Below are 26902 nucleotides of genomic sequence, written 5' to 3'. Positions count from 1 at the left end.
TTAATGGATGCAGCCTTTTAATGGTTATATAATGCACCATCATTGCTTTAAATAAACTCTTCCTGTTCTTTAACTGGCAGTGGAACATGGCTTTCTACTGAAAGTCAGACATGATGTTTTACTTTGATGCAAAGCACTTCTATCAGTCGAGAACTAATCCCATTTACTCACTGTCTGGCGCTCATTTGTCATGTCAGTGCAGCCTTTGCTGAGTGTGTCTGAATGAGGCACAGAGATCAGGAGGAAGTGAGGGCATAGCATCAGGTTTCATCTAAACTCCACTGCAGCTAACTGCATGAAGGTGGTTTTAGTACATTCTCGTTTATCAGCCACTCTTGGCTGCAGAAAGAACAAAGCCATGGCCATACCTGGTCCCCTTTAGGACGCCAGCTCCTCCCACCAGCACCAAATCAAGGCCACTATTACAATCAATCCTATGAAGGGGATGGAGAGAACAGGGGGCTCTGAAGGACGGGTGCAGTTCTGGGGAGAAGACAGGGTGGGAGTGTAGAGGGAGGAGGGCAGAGGAGAAAATAAAAGAAGAACATAATCTGAGTGATAAAGTGAGGAGTGACAGGGAGTAAATAAAATGTGATTCGATGAAAGAAAGATCTGCAGGCAAGTCGAGGATCAAAACAGCTTTAATCTGACAGAATTTTATAGTTAACAGTATAAAATTCATAGTAAACAACATCTGACAATAATCAGTCGAAAGCATGCAAAAGGATGGACAAAAAGCAACTAAAACATGGTCAAAGGCACAATGCTAAGGTGATCCCATTGGGATGGTCTGAGGAGCATCGGTGAGGTCACAGAGGGTTGGTCAGACTGAACCATGTAGTGTAAAAAATTTGGGGATTCTTAAACAACGAATACCAAAGGTGGAAAGAAATCCCCATCTCTAATTCCCAAACCAAACCTAGAAGAGGTCCAAGACCTCAGAACCAAGAAACTGACAAGATATTTGTTTTTGTTCACGAGGTGCTACATCTTAACTGCAGGGGGAGCCAAAGAGATTAAAACTAAATGTTTAAATGTTAGGACAATAAAGCTTTAAGACTTAAAATTTTCATGTCCAGAATATATAGTTAGTATATTATAAGGGCGATGTTAGCCAAGGAGAAAAACCCCAGCTAGATAACTAGCTGTATGTCACATTGGAACTCCAGAAAAAATGTGTTTGTGTGACAGTTGGTGGAGTTACGCCCTGTTGGAGAACTGTTCAGTCGCTTTGATCAGCGCTACTGGAAGCAGGAAATCTGGGCAAATGGTAACCCTAAGGCAGGAGACTTAGCCCTGAGGCTCCAATGACTCCAATAAATATAAAATGAGTTCTGAAGTAGTCCTACAGAAATGTTGTTTGAGGTCAGATGTTTAGGAAAACATATTTCTGAATCACCGTATATCTAAAAACCTCTACCAGTGTGATGGCATCATACTGCTTCCTTGATATGCTCTCACTATGCTGCACCTTCTGAGAATAACCCTACCACAAGCCACCAGCATCTGGGCCACGACCTAACTTCCCTCTCTCAGACTGTGTAAGGATGCAGTTACATGCTAGAAGATCCCATCTCCATAAGCTCAACACTACCACCAGGGGAAACAAGTAGCCTAGACATGAGGACATGTCAGACAAACTTTAAATCCTCACAGGACTACACGATGGTGTGGATGGATAGAGATTCCACTACAGGAGCCTTATAAACCACTACAACGCAAGTACTGAAGTTTCACTACATCTATCATTGGTAAATGGGCTCCACTGCATTCTTAATGTCACTGAAGAGCTCAGCCAAACCCTGCAAAGACATCCATGTTCCAATGACTTCTTTACTTTGGTGTAGATTCTCCATCCAGAATTACGTCTCCCCGAGTCCTTAAGATAAGAAGCGTCTGCCTATTTACAAATAATTAAATTTAACTTTGAGATTCGTCTCTGTTGGATCAAACTGTTAACCGTTTTCAAGAGTCCTAGTTTAGGAAAAGAAGGCATGTTTGCAAAGTACTTGTAAAGACCCAATTAGGTGTCATAGGGGCGCTGCCAGAAATTTTGGGCCCAATGACAAAATATCAAATAGGGTTTCTCCTGTGCAGCTGCTTTCACCACATCTGTAGAATCTCACTTACCCATGAAAAGCTTGATGTTACTAACTTTAAAGGCTTGCAAATGTCTTGCTTCCTTTGGTCCAGTTCTGGTACTACCACAATATTTACTACTGGTGAATTGTACATGCAACAGTCTGCATACAGTATGTAGTTCACTGTTTGACGAAAAGTAGGATATGTTCCACACAGAAGGCTGTTTTTTAATTACGGTATTATTATTTTATAAGGATTGTTTGAATTTCTGCCAGTTCTGTTGCGTGTTGATAAAAAGAGCAAGAGAGAGAAATCCCTATAAACTCCCTGCAATGATGCTAAGTGGCATGTCATTCAATACAGTGTTGCTCTGGACAGGGTGGAGGAGGTATGGTGGGTGGTGTGGGGAGTTAGGGCTGCTGCTGACTCATTTGTTGTTAAGTGTGGTAATACCAACAGGGACAGGTTATCTATGAATACCTAATCCTAACCTTTCACTGATTAAATGCTGGTGAAAAGTAGGCTAACGATAGTCTGTAGCTAAGCTAGCAATCTCATTTCACTGTCGACAATAAGCCAACAGGGTGATATTCACTCACACTAGTCTACCTGCCTCTCGGAGAAAAACTGGGTTACAAATTGACAACATTTGCTTTGTCTCCCTTCTTTCTCTTTCCTATTTTGAAAACCTGATTTCAATATTTTTCTAGGCAGCATGGATGTCATTCTTATCTCCTACATATACAGTATACAGTACAGACCAAACGTTTGGTCACACCTTCTCAAAGAGTTTTCTTTATTTTAATGACTATGAATGTTGTAGCTTCACAGTGAAGGCATCAAAACTATGAATTAACACATGTGGAATTATACAGGTCCTTCTCAAAATATTAGCATATTAAGTTCATTTTCCATAATGTCATGATGAAAATTTAACATTCATATATTTTAGATTAATTGCACACTAACTGAAATATTTCAGGTCTTTTATTGTCTTAATACGGAGGATTTTGGCATACAGCTCATGAAAACCCAAAATTCCTATCTCACAAAATTAGCATATTTCATCCGACCAATAAAAGAAAAGTGTTTTTAATACAAAAAACGTCAACCTTCAAATAATCATGTACAGTTATGCATTCAATACTTGGTCGGGAATCCTTTTGCAGAAATGACTGCTTCAATGCGGCGTGGCATGGAGGCAATCAGCCTGTGGCACTGCTGAGGTCTTATGGAGGCCCAGGATGCTTCGATAGCGGCCTTTAGCTCATCCAGAGTGTTGGGTCTTGAGTCTCTCAACGTTCTCTTCACAATATCCCACAGATTCTCTATGGGGTTCAGGTCAGGAGAGTTGGCAGGCCAATTGAGCACAGTGATACCATGGTCAGTAAACCATTTACCAGTGGTTTTGGCACTGTGAGCAGGTGCCAGGTTGTGCTGAAAAATGAAATCTTCATCTCCATAAAGCTTTTCAGCAGATGGAAGCATGAAGTGCTCCAAAATCTCCTGATAGCTAGCTGCATTGACCCTGCCCTTGATAAAACACAGTGGACCAACACCAGCAGCTGACACGGCACCCCAGACCATCACTGACTGTGGGTACTTGACACTGGACTTCTGGCATTTTGGCATTTCCTTCTCCCCAGTCTTCCTCCAGACTCTGGCACCTTGATTTCCGAATGACATGCAGAATTTGCTTTCATCTGAAAAAAATACTTTGGACCACTGAGCAACAGTCCAGTGCTGCTTCTCTGTAGCCCAGGTCAGGCGCTTCTGCTGCTGTTTCTGGTTCAAAAGTGGCTTGACCTGGGGAATGCGGCACCTGTAGCCCATTTCCTGCACACGCCTGTGCACGGTGGCTCTGGATGTTTCTACTCCAGACTCAGTCCACTGCTTCCGCAGGTCCCCCAAGGTCTGGAATCGGCCCTTCTCCACAATCTTCCTCAGGGTCCGGTCACCTCTTCTCGTTGTGCAGCGTTTTCTGCCACACTTTTTCCTTCCCACAGACTTCCCACTGAGGTGCCTTGATACAGCACTCTGGGAACAGCCTATTCGTTCAGAAATGTCTTTCTGTGTCTTACCCTCTTGCTTGAGGGTGTCAATAGTGGCCTTCTGGACAGCAGTCAGGTCGGCAGTCTTACCCATGATTGGGGTTTTGAGTGATGAACCAGGCTGGGAGTTTTAAAGGCCTCAGGAATCTTTTGCAGGTGTTTAGAGTTAACTCGTTGATTCAGATGATTAGGTTCATAGCTCGTTTAGAGACCCTTTTAATGATATGCTAATTTTGTGAGATAGGAATTTTGGGTTTTCATGAGCTGTATGCCAAAATCATCCGTATTAAGACAATAAAAGACCGGAAATATTTCAGTTAGTGTGCAATGAGTCTAAAATATATGAATGTTCAATTTTCATCATGACATTATGGAAAATAATGAACTTTATCACAATATGCTAATATTTTGAGAAGGACCTGTAAATGGGGTTGGGACCATCAGTTGTGTTGTGTTGTGCAGGAGGTGGATACAGTATACAGCTTGGTCCTAGAACCTAGAATATAAGACATATTTTCAGTTGTTTCACACTTTTTTGTTCAGTATATAATTCCACATGTGTTAATTCATAGTTTTGATGCCTTCAGTGTGAAGCTACAATATTCATAGCCATGAAAATAAAGAAAACTCTTTGAATGAGAAGGTGTGTCCAAACGTTTGGTCTGTACTGTATATAAATATATATATATATATATATATAAATATATATATATATAAAAATAAAAGTAGGGGGCCATTTGAATTGTCTATACGGTGCCACTGAGGTATCAGCCAATCACGCTGCCTTGTCTAAGCCTGGTCTGATTTTAATTTAAAGAGAAGTTCCTAAAACATGAATTATCCCACTTTGGTATATCAGACAGTGACACTAAGCTGGTGGCTCTCCAAGTTACGGTCAGGACCCCAGTGTGGGTCAGAAAACAGAGTTTCAGACCTCGAGTCATTTTAATTCAGAAATGATTGAAGAAATCACAATTATGCTCATCTTTGAACACTTCAGCCAGATTTAGTCAAGATTATTGAAATATTTTCCTGGGGAAAGGCAATGGAAATTTGTTAGGTAATTTCACTTTTCTGGGGCTTTAGGGGTAAAATGTTTATTGTTTTTATACCAATAATTTCTCACAAAAACTAGTTTTAATATGTTTGAGGTTGGAAGTATGTGAGAAAATAGACCTCAGAACTTCATCTATGCAGTCAGTTCATCCAGCCTACATTGAAATGTTCTATTGGAGTTTTCACAGCAGCGAAGCTCCGTGTTCTAAACAAAGCTAACCCCCAAATTCCACATCCTCCATTAAGCCGGGCTCACACTGAACGCGGTGCAGATGCGATGCAGCTGCGGTGTGGTCGTGCTGCAGAAAGCCACTTATACTGCGCTGCGGCCAGCCCGGCCCAGCTACGCCTCTGCCTGCGGAAACGGCGTTCCAGAGAGCGTGGGTTCACACTCTTTCTGGAAATTCAAGCAAGAACTAGCCCAAACATTTAGCAAGTCTCTCATAAACAAAGCCCCTATTTGGCCGTATTTTGACCCCGTGTCACCTGTTATGTAATGTTCATGTTTTGGAGCATCCAGGTAAAACAAGAGAGGAAAATCCCTGTCTCCTCCTTTCTGGTGCTCTCCCTCTAAATGACTAAAAACAGTTATGGATTTCGATTTCTATAGCAAGACCCGTTATCTGTGCGCATAACTATCGTTTTTCATCCTCAAATAGTGCCTTGTTCCCTAATTTTTCAGTTTTTTGTTTTGTTTACATTAGTCAATTTAGCGTACGTTGGTGGGTTGATTTTATTATGAAAATCACAGGAACTCTCTCTTGTCTGGCTTCCTGTTTGGCTGGTAAAGTTCATGAGCTTGATGCAGAAGCCGCTGCGACATCCGGTCATACTTCCTTCCGGCCAAATGTTTCCTTGCGGAAACATTTCGTTGAGCTGCATGGCCTCGGTAACTGCAACCACACTGCACCGTGGCTGATGTGAGTGTACACATTTATTTGAATGATTTGGGTTCCTTGCGGTGCCCGCACCGCAGCTGCACCGTGTTCAGTGTGAGTCCGGCGTTCCTGCTCCGTTCCGATCAAGTCCGACCAACAGAGCAACTCCGTTGTTAATGTTAATTAATGAAAGCGGTTCCACATTCTCCGTTATTACTCCGAACCTCACCGTGACGGACCCGCTCTCCATCGTACTCAGACACATTATGGAACAAGTCCAATTTTCTGTTCCGTTTCTGTCCGTCTGGCTCCAGCCGGGTCAAGTTCCGCATTTTTAATCGTAGCAAACAGGAAAAAGAACGCCAACGACAGCTGGTTTGTCAAAGTTAAACAGTAAATAGAGATTGTTAACACTCACAATAAGGTTAACCGTTTTATTTAAATATTGGAGGCAAACCACTCTTTTTGCACCAAGTAAGGAAGCAGATTTGCCATTTAAACAATAAATTTGAAACGTGATAATCCTCTCCAAATAGATTTGCATTCTGCTTGTAATTACGATGGTACATAAAACAACGGCTAAACTTAACTGCATTAGCTATTTTATGATCTATATTTTGGCGGTACCCAGAAAATCACAATGTCTAATTATATATATATAGATCAATATGTTTATTTTATGTTTATATAATGCTTTACTCTGCTAGGCTTAACATGTACTTCTCGCACATGCTCTATTCGGGGTCCAAGGAACTTGTAGTGGAGCTCAATGGAGTTACAGCCGATGTAGTAGGCTTTGCATTTCATGGACTGACGGAAGTGGTCTGAATACAAACCGGCCCTGATCTGAACCAACTACAGAAAACGTACGTCTCTTTGGACTTAACAAGTCACCGTAGCCGGTAGCAGAGATGTATGTTGTTCTGAAATCATACCTGATCAGCTGTATGTTGCTTAGCAATGCTACTGGCAACTGCAACCAAGCCAGCCTCCACTTCGAAAATGACCGTCAAACCAACCCTCAATGGGTTTTGTAGGTCATGCAAACACCATGCATTACGGTGGTAGCCCGAAGAGGACATTTCAAAATAAAAGCAGTATGTCTTAAGTTTATTGACTGGAGTCAGTTGATATCATTTTTGCTCTTCTGTTCTAGAAATATTTTGATGCCCTCCTGTGAATATGGATATATAAGAAATATATACATTTTTTATTTTAGTCAGTGTTTTATGTGGTTAATTGGATGCTCCTTATTTCAAAATGTCCATTTATTTACCCTAAGTTTTCATAGTTATTAACCAAAACTGTGTGTTTCCACTGAGTACTTTCCCTTCAGGATAACAGTGCAATACATCCAGATGCTGCTCACCAAAGTTCACCAACATCTGATGTGGAATTTCAAAATTAAAGCCCCTCAAAATTCACATGTACATAGAACACCTCCAGATCATGCCCACCAAACGTCATTAATATCTGATGGGGAAATTCAAAATTAAAGCCCTTCAAAATCTCTATTTCTAGTCACTGCTACCTAATTGGATGTCAATGTCACAGCAAAACTGTCTGTTTCCAGTTACTGATTTCACTTCAGGATCAGAACAGAAAACCTCCAGATGCTGCTGACCAAAGCTAATTAAGATCTGATGTGGAATTTAAAAATTAAAGCCCTCCAAAAGTGAGATTTGTCCTCACCTTTACTGAAGTTGTCGATGTTCCTAAAAAACTCTGTTTCCAGTTACTGGTTTCACTTCAGGATGATAATAGAAAACCTCCAGATGCTGCTTATTAAAGCTGATTAAGATCTGATGTGGAATTTCAAAATTAAAGCCCATCAAAATCTGACTTTATAGTAATTTTTCCCAAAGTTGCTGCCAATGTTGCAACAAAACTGTTTCCAATAAATACTTTCACTTCAGGATGACATTAGAACATTTCCTGATTTAAAAATTAAAGCCCTTCAAAATATAAATTTTTATAGTTGACTATTTAAATACCTGGGTGACAACTTCTATGTACTGTACATACAATTTACGCAAAAATATCTAAAACAAGTTGGATAAATAACTTCAATAAAAACAATAAATACAAGCAGCAAACTTTAAAAGCCCCCGGTAGGGTCTCCCATGGCAAACAGGCTCTGGGTGACAGGTCAGACAAAGAGCGGTTCAGAAGCCTTCATGAGGAGTAAGTAGTACAACGAGGCCAGGCCTTGGGTTGGGACCCGTTGGCGAGCGCCTGGTGGCCGGGTTATTCCTCGTGTGACCCGGCTGAGCCAAGCCTGAATGAGAGACCCAAGCCCATCGCCTAGTGGGCCCACCACCTGCAGGGGGAACCAAGAGGGACCGGTGCTAAGAGGATCGGTAGTGGTCAAAGGTGGAGACCTCAACGGCCTGATCTCTAGATGTTTAAACTGGCTCTAGGGACATGGAATGTCACCTCAAGACCTACAGCATGCATTGGAGCGGTTACAGCTGAGTGTGATGCACCTGATATGAGGATCAGCTCCTCCAAGTCTGAGGCCATGGTTCTCAAACGGAAAAGGGTGGCTTGCCCTCTTCAGGCTGGAGAGGAGCTCCAGCCTCAAGTGGAGGAGTTCAGGTATCTCGTGGTCTTGTTCACGAGTGAGGGGAGAATGGAGTCGGAGATCGACAGACAGAGCGGTGCAATCGCTGCGGTAATAAGGATGCTGTGCAGGTCCGTTGTGGATACAAGTGGCTAAAATAAGCTTCCTCCGCAGGGTGGCCAGGCACTCCCTTAGAGACAGTGTGATGAGCTTGGCCATCTGAGTAGGGCTCGGAGTGGAGCTGCTGCTTCTCCACATCGAGAGGAGTCAGTTGAGGCGGCTCAAGCATTGTTTTTGGATGTCTCCTGGACGCCACCCCTGGGGGGTGTTCCAGGCACTCCCACTGGGAGGAGGCACGAGGGATGGCCCAGATGTCTGGGGAGAGGGAAATGTGGGCTTCTCTGCTTAGTCTGCCACCCCCGTTACCACGTCCTGGATAAGCGGAAGAAGACGAGTACAATTATGAGTATCAACTTGGATTAAAAAAGAAAACAGGTGTTCCAATTATTAAACATGTCAAACATGCCCTTCTTGGAAAGGGATTTATTTCCGCAAAGTTAAAGAGACGATTTAACATATATATCAAATGGATAAACACCCAAAAGGGGGAGGGGGGATTAAAGCCAGCTATTGTAGCTATTTAACAGATACAAAAACTCATATGCTCATATTTTACACTTCAACAAGTGCCATCGTAATAAAAGTTATATTAGCCTTTATGTTATGGCTTTCTGATATTGAGAAGCCACCGAACACTGAAATGATCAATTTTATCGTAGAGACGTAGGCCTACTTACCCATGCTATTTCTTTGACATCCTTGATAACTTGATAATTGATTTTTATGACCCTCACAAAAATGGCGGCCCATTAGACGAATATGCTATCCTAAATACCACGATGTATGGGCCATGTATTTTAAAGAAGTATAAATATTATTTGGAAATGTATAAAAAAGAAAGGTCTGTGTGTTCTTTTCCCCATCTGACTGTAATCGAAAAGAAATCAAATTGAAATTCTCAATGATTAAAGATGTTCTCTGTTGGTAAACTAAAAAGAAGGCTTGTCAAACTCCTTTTAGATTAAAATGCATTAATAAATGTGATTTGACCAATAATATTCTATGGGTTTGAATTTGGAAGTTCCAAAACAGATGTTGTTAACTGTCTTGGGCAACATTTGCGGTGGTTGTTCTATCTTCCAGAAATGAAAGTATTTACTGGAAACTGACAGTTTAGTTGCAATGTTGACAGCAGCTTAGTAAAATGTGAATAAGATTTTGAAATTCCACATCAGATGTTGGTGATCTTTGGTGGGCACCATCTGGAGGTATTCTACTGTCATCCTGAAGTGAAAATAGTAACTGGAAACAGTTTTTTTAGCAACATCGACAGTAACTTAAGTAAAAGTGACTAAAAATCTTAATTTTGAGGGGCTTTAATTTAAAAATTCCACATCGGATATTAATGATGTTTGGTGGGCATGATCTGAAGGTACTTCTACTCGTCGTCTTCCGCTTCATCCAGGTCGCGGGGGAAGCAAACTCAGTAGAGACACCCAGACGCCCCTCTCCCCAGGCACCTCCTCCAGCTCCTCTGCGAGGAGCCCAAGGCGTTCCCAGGCCAGCCGAGAGACATAGTCCCTCCAGCGTGTCCTGGGCCGTCCCCTGGGCCTCCTCCCGGTGGGACGTGCCTGGAACACCTCCCAAGGAAGGCGTCCAGGAGGCATCCGGTATAGATGCCCGAGCCACCTCAACTGGCTCCTCTCGATGTGGAGGAGCAGCGGCTCTACTCCCAGCTCCTCCCCGATGGCCGAGCTCCTCAACCTATCTCTAAGGGAGTGCCTGACCACCCTACGGAGGAAGCTCATTTCAGCCGCTTGTATCCGGGATCTCGTTCTTTCGGTCATGACCCAAAGTTCATGGCCATAGGTGAGGGTAGGAACGTAGACCGACCAGTAAATCGAGAGCTTCGCTTTTCGGCTCAGCTCTCTCTTCACCACAATGGACCGGCACAGCGCCCCCATTACTGTGGCAGCCGCACCGATCCACCTGTCAATCTCCCGCTCCATTCTCCCCTCACTTGTGAACAAGACCCCAAGATACTTGAACTCAGGTCTTGGCTAGAGGGGGCCAGCAGGACCGCGTCATCTGCAAAAAGAAGAGACGAAATCCACTGGTCCCCAAACCAGACCCCCTCCGGCCCTTGGCAGCGCCAAGAAATCCTGCCCATAAAAGTTATGAACAGGACCAGTGACAAAGGGCAGCCCTGCCAGGGTCCAACATGCACTGGGAACAGGTCCGACTTAGTGCCGGCAATGCGAACCAAACTCCTACTCCACTTGTACAGGGACCGGATGGCCCCTAATAAAGGGCCCCCGACTCCATACTCCTGGAGCACCCCCCACAGGGGACACAGTCGAATGCCCTCTCCAGGTCCACAAAACACATGTGGACCAGTTGGGCAAACTCCCATGAACCCTGGAGTACCCTGCAGAGGGTGTAGAGGTGGTGCAATGTTCCTCGGCCGGGACGAAAACCACACTACTCCTCCTGAAGCCAAGGTTCAACTATCGGTCAGACTCTCCTCTCCAATACCCTGGCGCAGGCCTTACCAGGGAGACTGAGGAGTGAGATCCCCCTGTAGTTGGAACACACCTTCCGGTCACCCTTCTTATGAAGGAGGACCACCACCCCAGTGTGCCAGTCCAGAGGTACTGTCCCTGACTGCCACGCAATGTTGAAGAGGCGTGTCAACCATGACAGCCCCACAATATCCAGAGACTTGAGGTACTCAGGGCAGATTTCATCCACCTCCGAAGCACTGCCACCTTGGAGCTTTTTAACCACCTCGGTGACTTCAGCCTGGGTGATGAACGAGTCTAACCCTGGGTCCCCAGCCTCTGCTTCCACCAGGGAATGTGTGATGGCAGGATTGAGGAGATCCTCGAAGTACTCCTTACACCGCCCGATAATGTCCCCAGTCGAGGTCAGCAGCTGCGCACACACACTGTAAACAGTCTTGGCGAAGCGCTGCTTCCCCCTCCTGAGGCGCCAGACGGTTTGCCACAATCAATTCGAGGACAACCGGTAGTCCTTCTCCATGGCTTCACCGAACTCCTCCCAGGCCCAAGTGTTTGCCTCTGCAACAGCCTGGGCCGCTGCATGCTTGGCTCCACAGTACCCGTCAGCCGCCTCAGGAGTCCCACAAGCCAACCACAACCGATAGGACTCCTTCTTCAGCTTGACAGCGTCCCCTACTGCCGGTGTCCACCACCAGGTTCGGGGATTGCCGCCGCGACAGGCACTGCAGACCTTACGGTCACACCTACGTGCATCAGCATGGACAACAGATGTGGAGAACATGGTCCACTCGAACTCTATGTCTCCAACATCCACCGGAATCTGGTCAAAGCTCTCCCGCAGGTGAGAGTTGAATCCATCCCTGGCCGAGGGCTCCGCCAGACGTTTCCAGCAGACCCTCACTATGCGCTTGGGCCTGCCAAGTCTGTCCAGCATTCTCCTCTTCCCGCAGATCCAACTAACCACCAGGTGGTGATCAGTGGACAGCTCAGCCCCTCTCTTCACCTGAGTCTGTTTCCAGTAAATACTTTCACTTCAGGATAACAGTAGAACATTTCCTACCAAGCAAAGTTCACCAACATTTGATGTGGAATTTTAAAATTAAAGCCCTTCAAAAAATAAATGTTTATAGTTGACCTGCGTGACAACCTCTATTTTTTGTACATACAATTTACACAAACAATATCTAAAACAAGTTGGATGAAGAACTTTAATAAAAACAATAAATACAAGCAGCAAACTTTAAATGACAACAAAGTCGATCATCGACCTCCTGCCTAGGGTGTCCTGGAGCCAAGTGCACTGATGAACATCCTTATGTTTGAACATGGTGTTCATTATGGACAATCCATGACTAGCACAGAAGTCCAATAACAAAACACCACTCGGATTCAGACTGGGGAGGACATTCCCCCCGATCACGCCTCTCCAGGTGTGACTGTCGTTTCCCACGTGGGCGTTGAAGTCCCCCAGCAGAACAATGGAGTCCCCGGGAGGGGCACTATCCAGCACCCCCGACAGGGACGCCAAGAAGGCCGGGTACTCCGCACTACCGCTCAGCCTGTAGGACTATACGACAGTCAGAGACCTGTCCCCAAACCGAAGGAGCAGGGATGCAACTCTCTCTTCCAATGGGGTAAACCCCAACACGAGACGGATGAGCTAGCAAACCCACCCCAGCCCGCCGCCTCTCCCCGTGGGCCACTCCAGAGTAGAAGAGAGTCCAGCCCCTCTCGAGGAGATGGCTTACAGAGCCCACGCTGTGCATGGAGGCAAGCCCGACTATTTCTAGTCGATATCTCTCGACCTCCTGCACAAGGTCAGGCTCCTTCCCCCCCAGCGAGATGACATTCCACGTCCCTAGAGCCAGCCTAAGCATCCGGAGATCGGGCCGCCGAGGTCTCCACCTTCGTCTGCCGCCCAATCCTCTTTGCTCCGGTTCCTCATGGTTCCCCCTCCAAGTGGTGAGCCCACTGAGGGATGGCCTCGCGTCTCTCGTTCGGGCTTGGCCCGGCCGGGTCCTGCGAGGAGCAACCCAGCCACCGGGTGCTTTTGACCGACCCCAGGCCTGGCTCCAGGGTGGGACCCCGGCTCCACCGTACCGGGCAACGTCACGTGCCTCGATTTTGTGGTCCTCATGAAGGTGTCTTGAACCGCTCTTTGTCTGACCCGTCACTTAGAGCCTGTTTACCATGGGAGACCCTACCAGGGGCATTTAAGCCCCAGACAACATAGCCTCGAAGATCATTCGAGCACGCAAACCCCTCCATCACGTTAAGGTGGCGGTTCAAGGAGCGGTGATCTGAAGGTGCTCTACTGTTATCCTGAGGTGAAACCGGTAACTGAAAACATACAGTTTTGCTACAACATTGACAGGAACTCAGTGAAAACTGAATATACATAAGAATTTGGAAGGCCTTTAATTTAGAGGTTCCACATCAGATCTTAATAACCTCTGGTGGGCGGCATCTGGAGGTGTTCTATTGTTATCCTGATGTGAAATCAGTAACTGGAAACAGTTTCTTACAAATATTGACAGGAAGTTAGGTAAAAGTGACTAGAAATAGAGATTTTGAAGGGTTTTAATTTCGAAATTCCATTTCAGATCTTAATAACCTTTGGTGAGCAGCACCTGGAGGTATTCTACTATCATTCTGAAGTGAAATCAATACCTGGAAACAAACAGGTTTGTTGCAACATCAACAGCAACTTAGGGAAAACTGACTGTACATATGAATTCTGAGGGGCTTTAATTTTGAAATCCCACATCAAATGTTGGTGAACTTTGAGCAGCATCTGGACGTATTGCACTGTTATCCTGAAGTGAAAGCAGTCACTGGAAACACAAGTTTCAAAAATTATTAAATCTAATAAAAAATAAATGGACATTAAAATGATGAACACACCAACAACCATATAAAACAGTGAAAAAAATAAATAATAAAAAATATTTCCATTTCCACATTCGGACCTGAAAAATAAAATTAGAACACAGAGCAACAAGAATGACACGAGGGCTGGCTTGACACCAGTTACTGGCATGTTGTGGAACAAGGCACATTCTTTCTCAGACACCGTTCCAAAATCAAAAATAGAACTTCGCAAAATCCGTGTTGAGTGAGCTGCTCCTGACTTCCACAATAATATTGCAGCTGTAATAACGGCACAAAAATGCAGAACAGAGTTGCTGAACGCAGCACGTCTACAGTTGTTTTCCTAAATTTCTGGGTCTGTGCTGTGTCGTGTCCCACTGGCCATTTCTGGCCAAAGGGAGCAATGAACGTCACCCGTGTGGCATTGTTTACAAGTAATAGTTCACTTGCAGAAAGTACAATGTGAAAGCAAACTGCGCCACAAAAAAGAAAGTCTGCTTTTGGTCCGGACCAAACAAGCAGACTTAAGGACTTTCCTGGTGTGAATACACCCTAAGCTAAACTAGGCTAGGCTAAGCTAAGCTAAGCTAAACTAAGCTAAGCTAAACTAGGCTAGGCTAGGCTAAACTAAGCATTGGCTAGGCTAAGCTAAGCTATGCTAGGCTAAGCTAACCCATCGGCTGGACTGGGACTTCCGCACTAAAAGCTGGCTGATCTTGGCCCGGCACTGTGGGATTTCCCGCTACCTGTTTTTTGTTTGTCGGGGCTGAAATTGAATATAAAGCGTTTAGTAGGTGTGAGGTGAATACCTGCGAGTGCCAGAAAATATTTTTCAGGAAACATTTTTCACATTTTAAGCTATTGTTGGTATTAATTAATATCTGTTTCCCCACAGTTCTGCAAGACAAATGTTTTAATGCAGTGCTGATGATCAGAGCACGAGCACTTTAGATTTTCCATGTGCATAAAAATACACATTTCCCTAAAATTGTAAACCTAACTTAGTGGAGTATGAACTCTTATTTTTCATAGTTTTATTCAGACGGCTCTGCAGGAGGAGAGACAACAGTTCCAGGTTTGGATGCGGTTTCCCAGAAGCTCCTAAAGATGATCTTCATGTGTCCTACCATCATCTACTCCACTCTTTACACATTTTCTACTTTATATAAATATTTGTATATGATTAGACAGTCAAGGTATCAATTCCCTGTACCTCTGGACTGATAATCAGGTTTTTTTTATAATACAATTTTTACCAAAAACATTTTTTGTGGTTATGTGATATGATTTACCTGATGATAATAGAAGAAAAATAAGTGTGTTATTCAGTGTTTAGTAGTTATTGTAAATGAATGATGCAGTTGTAAAGCAACAACTCTGGTCAGATGCGGGTTGGTAAAAAATTAAATGTAAAATAATGATTCAAACATTTCCTGCTTATGGATCCAGAGCAACTTAAGAAATAATGGAAGGAATTAAACTGTATAACTCTAAAGCTGTTCATCATCTATTATTTATCAGTTAAAAAAAAAAGATTTATGAGCTTACAGTCTTTTAAATGGAGTTAAGGATTAATGCAATCTGCTGGAATTGAGGTGTAGTGCAGGTTTCTTCACAACTTGCCCAGACGTCGTCAGGCTGACTTAAATAAATGCTCTGTGGTCTTTCTGAGCAATGGAAACAGAAAGCACAGAATTCCATGGAATTACCCAGACAAAACAAATCCTGGGGCTTTCAGTGGAAAAGGGGCTGATGACTCTCTTTAAAACGCTGAAGCACTGATAACGCAGGCTGAGTGTCAAGACCAGGTGAAACAGGCTGCAGCTGTAGTTGCGTCATCCTTCAGTTGGAAGGCTGCTGGTTGGATCTTCTGCTTCCTCTGACTCCCATACTAATGTGTCCTTGAGCAAACTTGGGGACCATGCACCATCTTTCTTCAACAATAAACATTTTTGGCTCTCAGGTTTCAGCCTAAGGCGCTACAGACGTAATGCTTAGTCTGCTTTAGGTGAACGTCAGACATGATCTGGTCTCATAGCAAAGCTCCTCACAGGCCCAGCCAGACTGCTGCTGATGGTCCTACTGAGGTCTATGGTTCAGTTACAGTCAAGTTCACATGGAGACAGAAACCCTCCCCTTGGCTGTTTGTTTGATCAACATTTAGAACATGGCAACGCCTTTATCAGCCACTGTGTTAAGCAGACTTTGAATCAGACACATGGAGAAAACAAATGTTCTCTAAAACATGTTAAGAAGCTTGCAACAAAAAGTTCATAAATCTGCTGTATGAGCAGTCCTGCAGGCACAACATGACAGTTTCAGATGTCATCAACATGCACACAGATGGACAGTGGTCATGGTGACGAGGCCGGGAATCTCATGAAGGTCCTCCATCTTCTAGGTTTCTCCCAGCAGATCTGAGCATCTTTGTTCTTACCTTGAATGGGACCAGATGTAGTTCTCTAACTCTTCTGAGTAACGTGGCACTTCATAAAACCCAGCTCTGACATTTTGAGAAATCCCACCATTCATTTGTAGCCAGATCATCCAGCTCCCACTGGTCTTCTGAGCTCTTACCTGCGACTTTCTTCCCAGCAGTTTCTGGAGCTCTGCCTTGCAGCTCTGCAGCTGGAGCTCCAGAGCTGCTCGTTCCTGCTGGCTGTGTTCATACAGATGCTGCAGGTCCTCCAGCTCCCTCTTCAGACCTTCACACTGACACAGACACACAACAAACACCCAACTCTCATTGGTTTCATCAGAGAACAATGACAGGACTTTATTTATTACATCACAACTTACAGGTACTAATGCTGTGTTTAACAACCCAATAAAAGCAACAAATTGTTCCAAAAAAATGACTCAAAGAAAAATCCACCAAGAACAAGACAAACAGAATCAGACAAAAATGCTACAATTTGAATAAGAATAAATAAACAACAATATAAGATGCCTTTAAATAGTCACAATTAGATAAAACCCAGACACAAAACTACAACAAATGAACTTAAGCTATATCAGATACCTCCTGCTGGACCTTCTGGGCCATCTCCTCAGCCTGTCTCAGCTGGACCCTCAGGACCCTGATCTCATCCTGGACCACTGAGGAGTCCGGATTCTGCAGTTTGGGTCCAGACTGGGACAGAGTGATGTAAGAATCTGCCTTTAGCTGCTCCGTCTGTTCAGTTTTGCCCTTAGTTCTGACTTGCAGATACGTGTCATCACACCTGAACATAAGGCGATAATCCTGTAAGAATCCTGTGAATATACAGCTGAATTTATCCAGAGACTAATCCGGATGTAGTTCAGAACCCGAGTTTCGGTTTTTACCGCCTACCAGAAGCAACAGTAATGTCTGCCAGCTAGTAGCTTTAAAGCTAAAATAGTCTGGAGTGATTATCCCTCTGAACTTTGGATATGAACCACTCACACGCCTTGTTGCTGCTGCAGTTGCTCCAGTTTGTTGCTCAGCTCTTTGCGGTTGCTGCTCAGAGTCTGACACTCATCTGTAAGAGAAATGAACTCTTCCTGCAGCTGAGTCACGTCACCTGGACACACAAGTCCATCATCAATCAGCAGACACCTAACAGATGATGTTATTGTTTTTTTGAGGAATTCACTAACCGATGCAGTAAACTGAACTGGTTTAGACATATAGCTGTGTTGATTGGTTACCTGGCCCGGCCGTGCTGGGGCTCCTCATGCTCATCTCAGCTCTCAGCGTGGCGATTTCCAGCTTGTACTCCGCAATGGTGGCTTGCAGACGCTGCAGCTCCACCCTCAGGCGACACAACTCCTCCTGCAGGGAGGCGATGTCGTTCTCCCTCTCTGCAGCCGCCTCCTCGGCCGCCTGCTGCAACAACAGCACCTCCTCCTGAGCCGAGCGCAGCTCCTGCAAAACCTCCTCCAGCTCACTCTCCTTCTCCTCCTCGAGGCTGTTCATCTCCTCTTGGACAGAATGGAGCTGTGCTGCAAGCGTCAAATAAGCAGAGATTTGAAACTTGGTCAAAGAGTCAGGCAGCCTTCACATTTTTATCAGACAGAATTGTGGACAAGTTGAAACTCTGGTGAAATGTAGAGTTTTAGAGGGAACAGTTTTGCTCCTGAAATGAGATTGTGAGGACCTTGAAGCCTCTGGATCTGCCGGGTGAAGCTCTCCGCCTGGTGTGCACTCGCCAACCGCTCCTCATCTAACAGACCTTTGGAGGACAACAAACACACATTAAATCTGTGTCACTGTTGGTCCTGTGACACCAACTGACCAATCCTGCAGCTTCTCACCGTGCAGCTCCACAAAGCTCTCCTCATGCCTCTGAGAAACCTCACGTGTCTCGTCCAGCTCCAGGAGCAGATGGGACACCTGAGCTCTCAGCTCCTCCAGCTCCGCCTCTTCAACCATCACTTCTCCCTGATCTTCATCCTCGGACTCCCTCTCCTTTACCTCCATCTCTTCCTCCTGCTGCCCCTTCTCACCATCTCCTTCAGTCTCCTCCTTCTCCTCCATGGACTCCCTCTCCTTGGCCGTCAGAGTATCAGCCAACATGATGGGTTTGTCCTCCTTTAGCTCACACAGCTCGTCTGCCGACAGACACATACATCAACTAATGTTTCCATCATGGTTCTATGGTTCAAGTGTTGAGTTTTAACCCTGGGGACATTTTAACACGTTTAAAAGTTTAACATTGGTTTAATCATTTCCTTGAAATTCTTCCACATATCTGGAATAAAACTTAAATGTTAGAGAAAACCTGCAGATGAGAATAAAATACCAGGCCAGGAGACGAATAGAGCAGAGCAGCCAATCACATTCTGGCAGCAGCATTCATATATTACAGCATCACCACCATCACCATCCAGACCCATGTTCTGCTGCTGTTATGACTTCATCAACCTGCTCTCATCAAGACAACTGATTGGCTTACAATAAGCTTGTGGAAGCTTTTTACTTGGTGTCACTGGGGACCCAAATGCTATCTGCTAGCAATGATGTGCCAGACAGCTGGAGGAGGATGGAAAAGTCCAGATCAGATCATCTGTACCTCAACATCTCCTTCAAAAGAAAGACATGGAGGGGGAAGAGGGTACAACACCAGAGGACACCAGAAGAATGACAGAGCAACGTGAATAACAAGGAAGAAGGTAAACAACAGGGATCATTTATAATAACATGATGAAGTTATGATGAAAAACTACATGAACACATGATGAAAGAGGAAAGAATCAAATCTATAAGGTTTTTATCGTTATAATGCAGATAACATGAGAATGTCATGAGATCAATATGAGAAAGCTAATAGGATGTTACTGAAAGGTTACAAGAGCAGACTCCTATATGGAACTGGTGTTTCAGCCAGAACACATCAGCTGATCAGTCAGAGATCATAATCATGTAAATGAAAGAAAAGCCACACAGTCACACTCTGACCACCTCTGATTCCTGGAGAAAATACAAGACCTTCTTCTGGAATGTGTTTTTCTTTCTACTGAAGCTACAAATCATCTAGTCCACCCCTTTTTTCCCTTGCTCTGGTCTCGGTGGAGGACGCACGTTTTCTCTCCCTCCCTCTTGCCTGCTTCTGCATCTGCTTTTGTCTGTGTTTTTCTCAGAGCCTCACTTTACATATCTTCTAAACTTGTAAATTATGGATTTGGTCAGCTGGTCTCTCAACGCAATTGATAAATTTTTTCCACGGGAAGACAGGGTAAAGCAGAACCCTCTTGCCCAGCCGGTACGTTCTTCTCTGGATACATGATGGATTCCTGGCAACAGTGGAAGATTGTGTGCTTGACTACAATGTCGGTTGAGGACGCAGAAGACGTGTATTTATTTGGATTTTTGAGAACAGGATTTGTGCTTTTTGGAGCCGGCGGTTACCTGACTTATCGAGTGAGTAGCACAACGTGGGCAGCTGTTCATAGCATCCCAGAGCTGCCTGCGATGCTGGATGGAATCTGCAGAGCGATCAATGCTCAGACTGAATTGTTAAGAGAGCTAAGCTGCAAGCTGGACGGTTCTTGAACAGAACCGTAGCCTGGAAGCGGCTTTTGGACTCAGAGGTGAAAGGATTTAATCATGGAGAAAGTTGTTCACTCCAGAACTGCGGGAAAGTCCCAGAAATTTGGATATTTGGATTTGCAATTGAGAGATTACAGTAAAAACTCTTAAAGTGGTTAGAAATCCACACAACTGCTTGAACCAGAACATTTATTGTTTTTCTAAATCTGGTGCCCCAACGTGGCCTTGGCAACTTCTGCTAAGTGGCTATCGACAAAATATCTCCTGGATGTCATGTAAACATGGCGCTCTTTCCCAGCACCCCGAACAGCTGTGACCCAGATAAGACTTTGTGGTCGATTGATAAAACTTCTATCTCTCTCCTCAAGGACAATGGTGCTCTGTCTGTGTTGACCGTCTAATTCTTGCTCACACTCTCAGTTATATATTCACACCCCCAGGATTCCACCGCACTCTTGCAAAATATTTTCTACTTGTGTGTTGGTTAGCCCTGCACCTAATTGTGTGATTTCATTACTTTTTCATAGGTTTTTAGTTTCATCAGAAGGATTACCAGCGAAAACCAAACATTATTAATAGAAAATTTGGACTATAGCTGCTCTTACACCAATGACCCAGTTTTCTTAGTTAGACTACAATGGACTGTTATTACTTAGTTCAACTTCAGTACCAGTAAAAGCAATTTATATTATTAGCACCTGAAAATGTGGATTAAAGCTGTTTTGAACCAGTGACTCAGCTTCACTAGTTAGAATTCAGCAGAATGATGAGACTATCAATATTATCATCTTTTTTTAGCAGAAGATGCTTTATTATTAAGAGTGGCTCAGAACCAATTTCTACCAGTAAACCCGGAAGGATTATTAATGTCATTTGATTTGTTTTTCTGTATCCTTGTAATGTTTTTTCTCATGTACAGCGCTTTGAGTGCCTTGTTGCTGAAAGCGCTGTATAAATAAACTGGACCTGACTAGTCTACTAACTGAACCAGACTCCCAGCAACATCAACACATATAGTCCGCCTGAATAATGCATTTCTCACAGGTTAGTAAACAACAATCTTAGCCATCTTATCACTGACCAGAAGGGTCGAGCACCTCCTCGATGACGGGCGGCAGCCGGAATCCATCCATGATGCCGGCTGATGTAGGAGCTGCTTTGGATGCTGTGGAGGCTCGGAGGGGGGATCAGAGGGGACGGATAGAGCTCAGGAAGCTTGGTCACGCTCCGGACAAAGAGAGCCGAAGCAACTCCTTCATCTTGCCGGAGCCTAGAGATAACTGAGGAGGGAGGCAGGGAGAGGAAATCTGAGTGAGGAGAACTGCAACAGCATCCAGCTTCAGCAGAGGTCCATACTGAAGCTTCAAATACAAAGATCTGCAGTGTTCAGCTTTCCACACAGTAACATTCACTGCAGCAGGGCCACACTGCAGGTATTCATGAAACATCTGATTAGTTCTTACATTTTTAAACATATTACTGCAACAGTTGTCTGAAAACTATGAACACATCTAATGTAGTAGGTTTGGCAAGTAAATCTGATAAATATACAGAACTACGACTAAGGATGGATGGATGGATGGATGGATGAGTGGTTGGATGGATGGGTGGATGATGGATGAATGATTGATGGATGAATGATGGATGGATGATTGATGGATGGATGATGGATGGATGGATGATGGATGGATGAATGATGGATGGATGGATGAATGATTGATGGATGAATGATGGATGAATGATGGATGGATGAATGATGGATGAATGATTGATGGATGGATGGATGATGGATGAATGATTGATGGATGGATGGATGATTGATGGATGGATGATGGATGGATGATTGATGGATGGATGAATGATGGATGGATGAATGATGGATGAATGATGGATGGATGAATGATGGATGGATGGATGAATGATGGATGAATGATTGATGGATGGATGATTGATGGATGGATGGATGAATGATGGATGGATGGATGAATGATGGATGAATGATGGATGAATGAATGATTGATGGATGGATGAATGATGGATGGATGGATGAATGATGGATGAATGATGGATGAATGAATGATGGATGGATGATTGATGGATGGATGAATGATTGATGGATGGATGATTGATGGATGGATGAATGATTGATGGATGGATGATTGATGGATGGATGATGGATGGATTAATGATGGATGGATGGATGAATGATGGATGAATGAATGATTGATGGATGGATGAATGATTGATGGATGGATGAATGGATGGATGAATGATTGATGGATGGATGAATGATGGATGAATGATTGATGGATGGATGAATGATGGATGGATGGATGAATGATGGATGAATGATGGATGATCTAGAAAGCATTAAACCTGATTTCATAATGTTGTGTTCAGACGGTTCTGGATGTCGTTCTGGATTACTTCTAAAACCATAACTGTTAACCGGTACAAAACCAGAGGAACACAGAAGCCCAATGACAGCACGTCTCCTTGATGTCTTCCTGTTTCCCTTCGGTGTGAAGCACTGAAAGAGTCGTGTTCTGTCCTCTTCATCCACACACCAGTCAACCAGCTGGTTTCTCTGAGATGCTCCAGAACATCACAGGTGGAGGTGCTGTTCCAAACTTGCACAATAGATGAGCAAAGCTTGTATTTCTGTTTTAATCATTTTATTGTACTCTTCTCTTCTAATGTAATTTATAATTCTTTTTATAAATCGGTTTAATATTGACAATAAATGCCAGAGAGGACAGCTGAACACAGAGCTCAACAAGCAGGAAATGTGGAACTTCTCCTTTAACGTGAAAGCAGTGGGCCAGCAGCCACCGCACTGCGACCTTCTTCTTTGCTCTCTGATAAAAACCTTCTCAAGCATCATGAGCAGCAGCTGTAGAAACAGTGAAGACGTACCTGATGCAGAGCTGCTGCTTTCTGCTTCTATCTGTGTTGCTGCAGATGTCCTCCTCCTCTTCTCCTATATTTTCCCCTCACCATCCGCTCCACTCGCCCAGTGATGCTGAGTGACGTCACTGCAGGCTTCTAACACATGCAGGTCATGCTGAGAATACCAAAATGGTTCTGCATGATGGGATTTTTTTAACCGTTTCCTGCCTCAGCTTATCTTCATCCTCACTCCCACCAACCAAAGCATCCTGAAGGAAGCAGCTAAAAATAAACGCAGCAAATATTTATTCAGATTTCAAGTAGCAAAATCTGGAAAATCTCCCAACAAAGACTCATGCTAGCAAGCAGGAGACAACAGTAAGAGCTCATCACTGCGGCAACCACACCTCTAAAAACCCAAAAGGTCCCTCCCCTTTCCACCTTCCCTCACTCTTGAGCAGTTGCTAAGCAACAGAAACTTCCAGGCTGAAGAAGATGATGCAGGTAAAGAGCGTGATTAATGTGAGACAGTTCGTTAAACTGAAGACATAACAACACAGACAAACCCATCCCAGCACATGAAGATGAGGTTTTAACGTTGTTCCAAGCAAAGAAAATAGTTATTTTGCAGTAAACAAAGAGCACTGCATCACAATTAGTAATTTATTAGTAAATTATTAGTATGAGGAGGCATCAAATAAAGGGTAAAGGCAGGTGGTTGAGTCTAAATCAGTCTTGGGACTAAGATTAGGCAGGGTCAATGACACTGGTAAGTAAACTGTTTCTACTCTGACAGAAGGTTGCTTCTGTTGATCCAGAAGATCAGATCCTGGAGACAATGAGAGAAACCTGAGTTGGCAGTTTTTACTTTGACCCGATTGTTTCTGCTTCATGTCTCTGGGCTGCTTCCCACACAGCTGATGAAATATGGAGCAATCCCACAGAGTAGGAGGAGGACAGACTTCAGAGGGAAGTTTGAATCCCAGTTAAACATCAAAACAAGAACCTGAGGGACCCAGATCAATTATTCACTTCAGGGCTTCAGTAGGATTCAGGACACCAATGCAGCAAGAGAGCGTCTCCACGGAGACCAAGTGTTTCTTTAAAGGATCCGTCTGCTGTCACAGAAAGAGTTTCTCCCCCAACATTGGGAAGATCTAAGATTGATTTCACAATGTTCTAGAGACCTCCGTTTACTCCTGGCTAGCCCCAGCTCCATAGTCCATCTTCTCATTCAAACCAGGTCCAACGTTCTCATCAGCTTGAAGAATCTAAATCCAGATTCCAAGCTAGATGAGCACTGGTCATGTTCACAGTCTGCAGACCTGCTGAAGAAACATGTGTGTTTATAAAATGGACCCCAGGAGTGGTACCTCTGCTTCGCTTTGGATCGTTGATCCGTTACAGGGTAGGGGAGGTCCAAAAGTCCTGTTTAACTGAGAACTACAAAACATCCATCTAAGGAAGTATTTGACAGCAGCCGCTTCTGTCTTGTATGTCTATGTCGGTGAATATTTTACTCCTTATAGTTTGTCTTTGCCAACAGAACGACTGAAAACACAAAGTTAATTATTCCTCCTTTAGAAAACCAGCTTTATTACTTATGGTTCTGATGGGTTCAGTAACATCTAACATATTACTGACTTGCAGCTACTGATCTGCTTTTAGTGAAAACATCTTTTTTCTAATCAAATAAAGAGGTTATATGAATTGATTTCTTTACATTGAATTAGACTTTTCCTCAGGTTAAACCTTCTTCTAATGAAGCTGATCTTGTTTGGTTGTCATCAGGACAGAGAACCTTCCTTCCACCTCAGAGGTTGTGATTTTACATCCAGATATGAGAGAAACATTTCTTTCTATGAGAGGGGAATAATTACCGACTCAGGGTGACTCGTATCATTGTATGTATTTTTAAACCTATCTTTGATTTTGAATGGATACTAATGAACCTGACACATTTCTGCCATGTTTTTTATTCTTTATGATTTAAAGTGTCTGTGACACGCTTTTAAACAAATGCAGAAATTGAAAAAATCTTAATTTTGAAGAAACTGGGCAATAATTGACAAAAAAGTGATAAAAGACAATTGTGACCCAAAAAAGGCATACTTCCAGTTCAACTTCCAAAGTTGCCTGGAAATGACGTCTAAGGGGAAGTCTCGGCTCATTCACTGTGTGAGCCTCAGTAATAAACTGTTCAGGTAGAAGCCAAGTTGCTTTAAAAACAGCGTTAATATGGTGAAACGGTGCATTGCTGGTGGTGGCAGCAACACTAAGATAGCAGCCGTTAGTCTGCACTACGTACCTGAAGGGAAGAGGATCAGAGCTGCCTGGATCAGAGCTGGAAAACTAAGGAGAAACAGATGGGCTGGTCCCACCATGCACAGCCAGGTGTGATCAGAAGACTTTTCAGGAAACTGTTTTGAACAAGAAACCTCTGAATTCACCAGAGAAATTATGTTAGAGGTCAGGATATCTGACAGATGGAGAATGTTGAAGCCGAGTCTAAAGCCTCGCTGTTCAGAACATCTGATGGGAATAGATCTCCAAAGAAAAGGTTGTTGCTGCTGTTGCTTAACGGATCCAGGCTCAGCAGGTAAGAACATTCCTGGTGGTAAAAGTACATTTAGATATCAGCAGTTGTTATTAATTAAAAATGCTAAATTCTTATTTTTATTATTAATAATCTGAAAGTATTATCAAAATAAGATAAATTACACTCACATACGATACATTTAAATGAATGTTTCTCCAAAGATTCTAATATAAAGTTTAAAAAATGACCCACCGGGTGGTGTCTTCAGGTCTTATCTGCTGAGTCTGCTGCTGCTCATCTTCTCCGGTTGTTTCACCCAGTGCAGTTTATACTGTAACGCTTGGGTTTCACTGCCAGGTGGCGCTGTCAACTCTGCTAGTGCAGGGTTTCTGCAGGTATAAGCAAATCTAGTTTAATGCTGTTTAATGCTATTTTTAACTATTTTAATGCCCATGTCCAACTGTGCAGATAATGTATATATGAAAACACACACACAGAAACAATTGTAACCGTTTGAAAATGATCATCTTTAATAATTGTGTATGCTTAATACTGCACAAGTTTTAGTTCATTTCCTTTTTGCTGCAACTCTGTCTCAACGTTTTTGAGTTCAAGGCATTTCTCCTTGTGTCTCCTCCTCCTCAACACAGCTTTTTTCTTTCTCAGTGCTTCCAGATCATCCTCCACTGCTTTTCTTTTAAGTCCACGCATTGCAACCTCTCACTTCCTCCTCTCTTCCTCCAGGTACATCCTGTATTTTGTCCTGGCTGAGGCTACAGGAGCCAGTAGTTCTTTAGTGAGTGGCACTTTGAGAACACCCCCACAAGCTCTGACCTGGTCACAGACTAGTCTCTGGGCCTCAACAGTTTGTTCAGTTATGTTGCAGATTTCCACTTCCTTGTTGACAGAGAAGCCTCTCTCCACTGTAGCTTGGCCATGAGATAAGAGCAGCAGGCGTTGAAAAAAAAAAACTCAAGAACTCAGGATAAGCCCGGTTGAGAGTTTGATGAAGAAAAACATCAAGCCGCTGATTCATGGGTTTGAAGGAGAGAAACTCCTGGCTGTTGCCATGCTGAGAGAGAAAGCTGTCAAACTGTTGCACAAGAGCATCACCTGAGATGGACAAACAAAAATAACACATTAAATTACAACGTAAAAATTACTAATTTATACATGTCACATTGATACAGCATACTAATGTTTGTAAAATGTGAACTTGATTAAATAATGTAAAATCTATTAACTCTTCATTTGGCTACAACTTTAACTGTATTACCTGTTTCTTTGTAACAAGCCTTATCTTTAAAAACTTTGCCAGTAAGTTTAGTGTAGTCTTCTCTTCTTGCAGGAATGTTGTAAAAAAACAAAGTGCATTGCT

General features: G+C 43.6%; 1 protein-coding gene and 2 long non-coding RNA genes across 5 annotated transcripts in view; 1 reads left to right on the top strand and 2 right to left on the bottom strand.

Annotated features, from left to right (window-relative positions):
* LOC124883096 (coiled-coil domain-containing protein 136-like) overlaps positions 1 to 23381 on the bottom strand; it is a 31640-nt gene extending 8259 nt beyond the window's left edge. The window contains exons 1-9 of one of the 3 annotated variants that reach the window (XM_047390002.1): positions 23013 to 23381; positions 21178 to 21376; positions 18362 to 18658; positions 18205 to 18279; positions 17756 to 18049; positions 17511 to 17628; positions 17106 to 17307; positions 16661 to 16795; positions 369 to 483 (exon numbers count right to left, since the gene is read on the bottom strand). In XM_047390002.1, coding sequence (XP_047245958.1) covers positions 379 to 483; positions 16661 to 16795; positions 17106 to 17307; positions 17511 to 17628; positions 17756 to 18049; positions 18205 to 18279; positions 18362 to 18658; positions 21178 to 21229 — 1278 coding nt within the window. In that variant the 5' untranslated portion in view covers positions 21230 to 21376; positions 23013 to 23381 and the 3' untranslated portion in view covers positions 369 to 378. Of the gene's footprint in view, positions 1 to 368; positions 484 to 8649; positions 9063 to 16660; positions 16796 to 17105; positions 17308 to 17510; positions 17629 to 17755; positions 18050 to 18204; positions 18280 to 18361; positions 18659 to 21177; positions 21377 to 23012 lie in introns of those variants that run through there. The other 2 variants (XM_047390004.1, XM_047390003.1) reach the window with 2 other exon arrangements.
* On the top strand, positions 4789 to 15349 carry LOC124883098. Its single transcript, XR_007042080.1, has 2 exons — positions 4789 to 6109; positions 15116 to 15349. It is a non-coding gene; the product is annotated as an uncharacterized LOC124883098 (long non-coding RNA).
* Positions 23382 to 25930: 2549 nt separating the features above from the next.
* Positions 25931 to 26902, bottom strand: part of LOC124882738 — a 30656-nt gene continuing 29684 nt past the window's right edge. Inside the window, exon 4 of the long non-coding RNA XR_007041978.1 lies at positions 25931 to 26637. This is a non-coding gene — a long non-coding RNA (uncharacterized LOC124882738). The remainder of the gene's footprint in view (positions 26638 to 26902) is intronic.

This window comes from Girardinichthys multiradiatus, chromosome 17 (assembly GCF_021462225.1).
Source record: "Girardinichthys multiradiatus isolate DD_20200921_A chromosome 17, DD_fGirMul_XY1, whole genome shotgun sequence".
Taxonomy (NCBI): Eukaryota; Metazoa; Chordata; class Actinopteri; order Cyprinodontiformes; family Goodeidae; genus Girardinichthys; species Girardinichthys multiradiatus.
This window is presented reverse-complemented; position numbering and strand designations above follow the sequence as displayed.